This window comes from Cantharellus anzutake (assembly GCF_015039405.1).
Source record: "Cantharellus anzutake strain C23 chromosome Unknown EI90scaffold_12, whole genome shotgun sequence".
NCBI classification, from domain to species: domain Eukaryota; kingdom Fungi; phylum Basidiomycota; class Agaricomycetes; order Cantharellales; family Hydnaceae; genus Cantharellus; species Cantharellus anzutake.
In genome coordinates this window covers 1,586,872-1,596,342 of record NW_024066962.1, presented here as the reverse complement: position 1 = coordinate 1,596,342, position 9,471 = coordinate 1,586,872, and the positions used below count along the sequence as shown (strand labels likewise).

Genomic DNA, 9,471 nt, shown 5'->3' with positions numbered 1-9,471 from the left:
AAATAACTAGTCCAATACTTGACTCCTTGATGCTCCGCTTTGAGGCTGTTGTGAACGAGTATTATTCGACAAATTACAAGGAGTGGTTGTTTAACTTAAAATAATTTCTACCGAGTTACGACTATCTTCCAGCTAGTTCAGACTATTTCCAGGCGATGCTCCAGGGATAAGAGATACTGGAACCCTCTTGATTACGAGGACTAGGAGCATGCCTGGATCACGTATTCTGACTGCTGATAGTATCATCATGTCAACTGGACACGAACCCCATACTGCTCATGGCCTTTGTGCAACCACTAGAGGAAAACATTTATGTTGGATGCGTCACCTGCACCGAAGATGGAGGGTGGAATACCAAGAGCCGTCGATACTCTGAGCGTCTCACTGTGTCTGATGGCCTGCTTTGGAAAGGTTCCCCACAGGTTCATCGGCGCTCGCCCCGCCGGGTGCCCACTCGAGAACTGAGGCCAGAATTCCGGGGGAATGGAGCTTGAATCGGCCAGAGCGTCGAATACGGCGGTGACGAGGCGCAGAGATGTTTGCTCTGCGTTTCACAGAATTAGATCAGAGAGCGCGATATTGCACTCGCGTAAGCGGCGATCTCAAGTTCTTGAGTATGTCATACAACTTCCAGGCATCCTTGTTGCATGGAATGATTTGCAATTTTGTCACGCAGGAGATGGTACATATGCCTAATTCAGCCTACTTGGCAAGTCAGCATCAGTGCAATTATTGTACCAAGTATCCTTTTCTAATATGCAGCACGCCACTGGTTTGCGCACAGGGCTAGACTTGTGCTGATCGATCTTGGTCGATAGAATGATGACAGACTGAATGGAATTCTCACATACTTAGTCAATTAAATTATTTGCCGAGTTGTATGTACCTAGATTTATTGCGTGGTAGAGCTCCCGTAAAAAGTATAGTGCCTGACCAAGACCACTTGGTACTGTGCAGGATTCCTCATGGTAGCTGGATCTACCAACCCCACCGGTGCACCTATAGAAAGTCACGCACATCGACAGGGAACAAGCATGAGCTTGATTAACAGGCTGCGACATGTTTGCCTTGGGCACGTATCTCCAGCATTGTTGGTGAATGCTACCACGCATGGTGACGTGGTGGCTTGAGTGCCGCCACAACGTCCTTAGTAGGAAGATGCTCCTTTGCATGGGTTTGTGCCTCGACTCTACCCACAACTGATAGTATTGGCTGAACTACTACATGGCTGCGTATGTGGACCGCGCGCGATTCTACATGTCGGCACGTACCTACCTATTCACATCCCATGCACTGGAATGATCTCGAAATGCTGTATCGAGCTGTGACTGGCAAATCACCACCTCAAGAGCCACGGATCTTAACTTCCTGCTGAATCTCCCCCTTTGTCCCCGATTCGACTGCATAGGCATAGTTCATTACATGGCTATTAGGGGCTGCTAAAGTGTTTATCATAGATGTGCTACATTTGGATCTTGATGCTCTAGAGCCCGCAGAGTTATATGTTAACTGCCCGGCTCTTGTGGAATTTTTCGTCTACTAGTCTGGATCATGACCAGAAAGCGTGCGACGCCACAATGGTCTGGCATAACTGGCACGGACAAGAGTTTCGAGAGTTTCGTGTACATAGTTTCTGCGTCGGGTATCTGTTTGCCGATGTATCGGGGGTTCCAGGATTTATATTAGTGGGCATGCATCCAGAGTTGGTCTGATTTGCTGCTTCAATAGTTCAGCTCTGTGTTCATGGGGACTCACGGCATTGAGTGCTATGGGCGCTTGCAGTGGTTGTTTTATATACATAAACCCTTACAGTTCGACAGGTACATGCTATCTGGACCAACCACCCTCACTTCTTCCATGAGTGCCAAGCTTAGATACTAGTCACTGGAGGTCACGGCTTCATGTAAGTCCTGGTGATTGCAGCGAGTCGACAATCTTATTGATCCTTGATGAAAAGGGATCCCATGTTGCTCGGGAACTGAAGAAGCGAGGGCACTACGTTCCGAATCGCTGACACTTCACCAACCTGTGAACTGCCCGGAGAGTTGTGCGATGAATTCTTCTTGGTGGACCTTTGCGACCTTGATCAATGCCGGCGAGCAGTACGCGGTGTTGATTGCGTTCTCCACTTTGCTGCTCTTATGGGTGCATGGGCATGATTCATGCGTCGAATGAGGAAACAATCTATATCATCAACCACATTATCACCTTCAACCTCCTCCGCGCTTGCAATGAGCAGGGGAAACTCTCGAAGTTCTTCTTCGCATCGTCAGCCTGCGTCTACCCACAAATTTTACAAGGCAAAGAAAATAGAGATGTCTTACTCGCTGAAACCGATGTTCAACATCACCCCATCACTCCCAGGGCTTATATGGTCTCGAGAAATTCAACTCCGAATCACTAGTGCGAAACTTTCGTTGGAAATCATACTCTGAAGCCCTACCCTTTACATTGGGCGTTTCCACAACGTTTACGGCCCAATGGCACCTGGTTTGGTGGGAGAGAGAAGGCTCCCGCAGCCCTCTTACGCAAAGCGGCCGTGGCAAAACTCGTTGGCCAAACGCCTACGATGGAACTTTGGGGTGATGGCTCTGAGAGAAGGAGCTTCCTTTACATCGATGATGCTGTCGACGCAGTCATGCGGCTGCTGATTCCAAGTGCAGCGATCCGATAAACATTGGATCAGAACGAACAATATCAATCCGGGAACTCGCCTCTACCGCCCTGAAAATGGTAAACCTCAGCGGATCAGGGGTTAGGTTTGCATATGACCACTCCAAAGACGTTGGTGTTGGAGCCCGGAGTTCTGATAATACATTGGTAGAGAAAGTACTTGGCTGGAGACCTAGGGTTTCTCTGGAAGAAGGAATGGAGAGAACGTGTCGTTCGATTGAAGCAGGGATCGAAAAATTCTTGGAAGGGCTCCCTGACGAAAAACGGAAGGTTCAACTCGAACTCTGGAAGCATAGCGAAGTCGAAGACTTGCGGTCCAACTCTATTAGTTTTGCCTTGTTGCTCCCAATGACGTCGAGAAATTCTTCCTCGCCCAACGACTGCTTGGACTCGCTCAAACGGTTTGCCTATTCCATTGTCGACACAGCGTGGCGAGACACGCACAGTTACAGCCAGACATCATTCAAGGCCAAAATATACCTTGGTATCGACAGCGATGACGACTTCCTACTTCTAGGATCTGGGGAAACGAAACCCGAAGCCGTATTACGCTCCGCGGGGCTGATAGACGTTGTTCTGATGAAATTCGACCCATGCCATGGCCGTGTCTGCGACCTTTGGCGGGATCTTGCGAGGAGGGCCTGGCAGGATAGGGCCGACTATTTCATACTTCTTGGTGATGATGTTGAGCTACTGGACGAAGGCTGGATGAGGAAGGCTCACCAATGCTTCCTCGATCTTGCGACCACTCGGGGTCTTCCTCATGGGGTTGGGTGTGTTGCATTTACGGACACCACATTCCCTGGGATGCCAACATTCCCGATCATTCATCGTTACCACATGGACGCCTTCGACGGCAAGGTTGTTCCCGAAATCTTCGTCAATCAAGACGGAGACCCTTTTCTATTCCAGCTCTATCGGCGCTTCGGGGTCAATAGAATGATGCCCTCACGAATATCAAACAGGGTCGGCGGAGAAGGATTAGCTCGATATTCCAAAGTCTCTGCGAGACATTGGACATTCCAAACACTCGATGTAGCGAGTGACGCGTTGACCAAGAATTTAGCTGCCAAAGCGCTCGAGGGCGCCCGGATAAGCACTATCGATGTCATTGTTCCCTCATTCCGTGTGAACTTAAGCCTTCTCGACAACATTCTAGGACTTCAATCGAGCGACACTTGTTCCGTGAACTTCATCATCATAATTGACACTCCCGACTCCCCTTTCATAGATAAACTCCTTACCAGACACGGACATCGGTCGGATGTCCGGATAAGGATCAACGAACGTAACCTTGGGGCAAGTGCTGCAAGGAATCGCGGTCTGTCGGAGTCCGCAGCGGAGTGGGTTCTGTTCCTAGATGACGACGTGATTCCTGAGCCCAATATACTCTGGAACCTGGAACGTCACATCCGTGTACATCCCCAAGCAGCCGGCTTTGTTGGCTTATCTCATTTCCCAAGTCCAAGCTCAATTTTTACCATGGCACTACACTATTCCGGCATCACCTACTTTTGGGACATAGCCGAGAAATTAGAAGGGGAGATTCCCTGGGGGTCACAGCAAATCTGGCAGCTCGGCGAGTGAATGACGGGTCTGAGTTCGACCTTAGTTCCCGCGTACTGGTGGTGGAGAAGATGTAGACTTCTGTCTCAGACGTCGCCAGGCTTCGAAGATGACTGGGGGTGTTGGATTCCTTGGTGCACCTGATGTGATTGTTACCCATCCCTGGTGGAACGGGGGATCTCGCTCGTATCGGCGTTTCTTCGGGTGGGCCCGTGGGGACGGTGCATTGACAGACATGTATCCTTCTTTGTCTTACAGAGATGCGCCAAACTCTGCAGAGATCCTTCTTGTTGCCTCTGCCGGAACAATAGTGGGTTTGCTCGGGGTCATTCTTCCTTGTTTGTCCCCTCTTCGCCACGTTTCCTTTGCTCTCATTGTTTCAGTAATGGTCGCAAATATCTTCCACGACATCTTCCGTCACCTCTGGAGAGAAAGAGGCCACATTCAGCTTCCAGGGTTCAGCCTAATGGCTTCAGATGGAGTATCGCGATATTAGAGAGCTCAATTATTCGTATGGTTAGCGAGTTTGGACGACTGGTGGGAATATTGGAACGGGGAGAGTTTACGAGCATTTTCAAGAGATTCGATTGGTTCATTCGACTTCCGGGGCGTAAGGACAAGGAGTTGGCGCGCACGAACTCGGCGGAGCGCCTCATCCTCATCGTGTTACTCATGGCCATTTACCTCAGCCGCTGCTGAGCAGAAGTATTTGCTTCCCCACCGTTTCAATGTATAACTATATGCAATCATTTTCGGAATACCCTTCCCCTATGAAGCCAAATTTGATTCAATCACTAGTACTTGCAGTTTGTCCGTGGTAACGTTTGAACCAAGGGGAATCTTGCGCATCGTGGACACTCAAGGATTGGCCCCCTTTTCGAGCAGCGGTCAGCTGTGGAACGTCAAATGTGGAAATGAACTTACATTCAATTGATGTGTATGCACATGATAAATTCCAGGCTCCGCTGATAGCTAAAAGATCTCAAGATCTTATCAAAGAGGCGTGTGTCGAGTGAGACCCCCCTCCAGTACACTTACTGCCCTAGCTTAGCGACTCATGGTGAGAAGTCCATGCTATGTCCGCCAATCCACATCTCAGAGTAGCGTCTTCCCAATCACCAACGCAGAAGTCGAAATACGAATTCACTGAAACTCAGGACTGGTTCAGCGGCCATGAACCAACATGGAAGTCATTGATCCTTCAGGTCACCGCGTCCAAACCCAGAGCTCTCGAAATAGGATCCTGGGAAGGCAGATCTGCAGTATTCTTGATCGAGAATTTGACCAAAGATGAGGGTCACATCACCTGTATCGACCATTTCGATCTCGAACGGACCCCTGAGGGCATCGAAAGGCTGAGGAAGATAAGGAATAACCTCGCCCTCGCTGGAGGTCCCCATAGGATCATCGACGATTTCAGTTTACCTGCGCTTAACATGTTGCTCCATGAGGCTCTTCCCCAAAAGGATCCGGGCTTCGACTGGATTTACATTGATGGGTCGCATGAAGCAGATGACACGTTGCTCGATGGAGAACTAGCTTGGCGCCTAGCAAAGAAGAATGCGATTATCATATTTGACGATTATGACTGGAAGGCGCAACCGGTGGAGAGTCGTCACCATCCCCGACGAGGGATCGATGCATTTATGGCAGTCCATGAAGGGGAATATGAAGTCCTTCCCTCAGATTACCAAATGATTCTTCGCAAGACGTCGGATATGAGAATCGGCTTTTTGTCCAAAGATACAAAGGAGTTTAGCCGGGAAGGATTTGAGTATGGGATTAACTTGGCGGTAACGACCAACAACGAATATGCAATGCCAGCGTCTGTTGCTCTTCATACAGTCATTGCGAACACCCCAGGCCGCATCTCGATTTACATCCTCCAATACGAACTAAGCGAAGACAATCAAAGGAAGCTTCGAGCATCGGTTTCTTCGCGCGATGAAGTGACCCTTCGCTTCATTCGGCTTCCGAAGAGCAGCCTATATTGTACCCTCGGCCCACAGTGGGGGAAGATAGATGCTGTCAGCTGGGTACCAGTCGAGAGGGTAATCTATCTTGATGCAGACGTCCTAGTCCGTAAAGACGTCTCAGCTTTGTGGGATTCAGATCTCCAAGGGGCGAGCCTAGGTGCCGTGCAGGACGTTGGAATTCCGATGCGGGATGGATCTCCCTACTTCAACTCAGGGGTGCTCTTGATGGACCTGGCAAAGATTCGAGAAGACAGGGAAGCGCTGCTTCGCGTGTGTCACAGCCTGAAAGATTCGCCGGTGCATGAGCAAGACGCTCTGAATAAACACTTCAAATCAAGGTGGCGGGCGCTTGACTTCCGTTGGAACGCGCAAGGCCTTGGAACATATGCCAACATGCCATCCGCGGAACGGGATGGCTTGGATCTTGAACGCATGAAGATAGAGCCGTACATTGTCCATTTTACTGGACCGTTGCATCCTAGTATGGCGGATATAATTAATCCCTGGGTGCAGCCATACACTGCCAAGCCTTGGGGATATGCAGGAGCCCCGGGCCACCCTTTCGCGGGTGAGTGGTGGATGGAATTTTCAGAGACTGAATGGGTCTCGTGGGCGGGCTCGGAGGGGAGAATCGATGAGAGGAAAGCAAGAAGGAAGCAGAAGATCGAGGAGGCTATCGCCAAGTTCAATAACGCTCTCGACGAGCAGGAACTCCAGGAAACGTGCGTAGTTGGATGACCTATTTTCTTTCACGCATTCAGTTGAGCGATGGTGATAAATGATACATGTATAACCCATGCAGAAGATTGACTTCTTGAGGGATGAAGGTAGCTGAGGGAGCATGAACTTGTAACGAGCCTAGATGACAGCAATGCGCCGAGAACTATGGTGGGCAGGCCAATCAAACGGAAGTCCCCGCAGCAGGAATTGGCCGCGCTTATGTGAGCGCAAATATGAGTGATCTACGATACAAATACACAGACACGAGAAAACGACGGTGGTCCCCTAGCGAGTACATCTGGGCAGTCTCGGGAGAGCGCCTGTCCCCTAATTGTATCCGCCGATCAAGGACCTTTGCCCAAATCGCTGTTCCCGCTACGTCGCACGGGTTACTTCAGCTACTCCAACCCTAAACTGGCCAGGCCCCACTACAAGAGCTGTTCCATGGGGGTTTCACCCATGCGGCATCAGTAGCTTGAGCCCCAATCCCACTGGGAAACCATATCAAGCAGGTTGTTTGCTGATTATACAGCCCAGAAACGGAGACAACAGTCCCGATGCTCCTCAACACGATTCAGTCATCGGTGCACCGTGCGTTCCTGCTGACGCGCTTCGGACTTTCTTATCAACATCACTGCTAGCCGAGCTTTCACAACTCCCCCGACTCAGTGTAGACAATACCTACGTCACAAATATGTCCGACTGCCTTGAAAGCACGCAATTTGAGGTCTAGGGGTCGATGATCAAACGTCGCAAGAGGGCCAATTCGTCTGGCTACGTGGCTCTCCTGGGACGGGAAGGACCACCATATCTCCAAACGCTGCCCTAAGCCAAGGCACTCATCCATTTTCGAAGGCTTCCTTCCGCCCTGCTGACCATTACTTGCGGCTTTAAGGAGGATCAAGATGACACCTTCCGCCGACGCATTGGTGTTAGCCACCTCCGGGAAAACAAGTACCAGTGATGACTCTGACGGTTGAACCGATGGGCAATGAAGCCATCTTTGACTAGGTTCGCTTCTTGGATGGTGCTTGCACATTCAACCAATCCGTCATTGCAAGAGCACGGGATCCGCGGATTGAGCCGGTATTTGCGCTTCACGGGATTCTCTTGCATTTACCATTCCTAGCTAATTGTCGGCTGGACACTGAATGCCATATCATATGGAGAAGCTTCAGCGTGCCGGGCCGCTCTTCCAGCCTCGATCCCGGTCTGGGATGTCCACCTTCAGACTTGGCGTGGTCATAACTTGTAGTGAGTCCCTGAATACCTCGATGAGCTGACACGCCCGACGCATCCGGAGCCCATGCAAACGCAGACGTGAACGGTCACTTTAGTGGGTTGCCAGTGTAACGCATCTATATCGCAACTTCAGAGATTGCTAAGGATGGGTCCATGCACCGACAGGGCCACTTAGTTGGTCTTTCCTGAGGGGTATGGATGGCATCAGGCAACAGTGAATTACGGGTGCTTCCTTGGATTACCGCTCCACCAACTTACCAATGAATACTGTGAGCGGAGTGGGTTCGGCACACGTACTCATTCTCCTCTAGGAGGTGGAAAGAGAGTTGGAAGAATACCGATATTCACCTTACGTCGAGTCTGCTTTTGTCCTGTTTGCTCTCCAGAACATGCCCCTGAATCGTGAAGGGTCCCAAGTGATGATTTGGATGCTTCACAACTCTTTCCTGAAGGGCGCAATCAATCGCAGTTCGAGACCAACTACTTGTAGACTACTTACCCTCCGTTCGCGACAATGGGGAACAGACAGTTTAGTGTGCCCAATGTAATGTTTCATGCAACTCTAGGGTAAATCGGCTTGGGTCCAGTTTGTTTGGAAGATGTAACAATCCTGACGGTGTTGGGTTAAATTTTGAAGGAACTCGAAAGGGGTGATTGATTGAACCAAGGTGTTCGGTCACACAATCCAACTACTAGTGGCGTACGCTCAGGTGATAATGGCAAGGAAAGTTGGTAGACGGGATGACGAAGAGAACAATTGCAAGGCAGGGTCTCAGGAAGGAGTTGTTCGTAAGAGTATTGTGGCAGGTGCAGGGCTCTTCCAAGTGAGGCATTTTGTCGCACTCGGCTTCGGAAGCGGTATCGGTCGCTGATATCAACGACCAGCGTACGATCACTCGATTCCAATGCGACCAAGTGCCTCTAGCCTGGATCGAGCTCGTCCATGGGAGCGGCCGAGTTGCTACCGAGGAGAGCATCACCATCTTCGATCGATAGTGGTGCGCAGCACATAAAGCTTGGCACTCTCCCATGGAGGCACTGCCCACAGTGGGCCCAGCTGTTACTGGAGTGTCGAACGACATGGTATAGGGGGTTTTCCACAAAAGGTGGTTGCTGCGATCATCATATACTTCGGATCACCCGGCTGAACCGCTGACCTCCACCCGATCCCATCCCGAGCCGGCCGTTCCTTGCCAGCCGCATGGGAGAAAACCCGCGGTACGATAACATTGATTGGGGCGTGATGACTATTTTCCGATGCTCCCGATATAGTAGAGCGACGATTTTTTTGCAA

General features: G+C 50.4%; 4 protein-coding genes across 4 annotated transcripts; 2 read left to right on the top strand and 2 right to left on the bottom strand.

Annotated features, from left to right (window-relative positions):
* Positions 1-296: 296 nt before the first annotated feature.
* On the bottom strand, positions 297-1,856 carry EI90DRAFT_3172937 (uncharacterized protein; the record flags this gene model as incomplete). Its single annotated transcript, XM_039066327.1, has 5 exons — positions 1,276-1,856; positions 1,106-1,189; positions 887-999; positions 707-850; positions 297-544 (listed from the first exon to the last, which is right to left on the bottom strand). The coding sequence occupies exons 1-5, from the start codon at positions 1,410-1,412 to the stop codon at positions 297-299; spliced, it is 726 nt and encodes a 241-aa protein (XP_038919052.1). The 5' UTR covers positions 1,413-1,856.
* A 293-nt stretch (positions 1,857-2,149) lies between these two features.
* EI90DRAFT_3280050 (uncharacterized protein) lies at positions 2,150-4,954 on the top strand (the record flags this gene model as incomplete). The annotated part of the gene is made up of 7 exons (XM_039066726.1): positions 2,150-2,338; positions 2,365-2,403; positions 2,438-2,635; positions 2,659-3,446; positions 3,612-4,229; positions 4,330-4,695; positions 4,716-4,954. 7 exons carry the CDS (start codon positions 2,150-2,152, stop codon positions 4,936-4,938), a joined length of 2,421 nt encoding a protein of 806 aa, XP_038919051.1. The 3' UTR covers positions 4,939-4,954.
* A 301-nt stretch (positions 4,955-5,255) lies between these two features.
* EI90DRAFT_3047803 (glycosyltransferase family 8 protein) lies at positions 5,256-6,995 on the top strand. The gene has a single exon (XM_039059576.1). It carries the CDS (start codon positions 5,316-5,318, stop codon positions 6,951-6,953), a length of 1,638 nt encoding a protein of 545 aa, XP_038919050.1. The 5' UTR covers positions 5,256-5,315; the 3' UTR covers positions 6,954-6,995.
* A 589-nt stretch (positions 6,996-7,584) lies between these two features.
* Positions 7,585-9,259, bottom strand: EI90DRAFT_3014565 (uncharacterized protein; the record flags this gene model as incomplete). Its single annotated transcript, XM_039056794.1, has 6 exons — positions 7,585-7,904; positions 8,056-8,214; positions 8,436-8,484; positions 8,531-8,623; positions 8,677-8,739; positions 9,068-9,259. 6 exons carry the CDS (start codon positions 9,257-9,259, stop codon positions 7,585-7,587), a joined length of 876 nt encoding a protein of 291 aa, XP_038919049.1.
* Positions 9,260-9,471: the final 212 nt, after the last annotated feature.

Bases quoted from the DNA above. Each gene is read 5' to 3' on its own strand.
- EI90DRAFT_3047803 (XM_039059576.1), top strand. From the start codon at position 5,316: ATGTCCGCCAATCCACATCTCAGAGTAGCGTCTTCCCAATCACCAACG.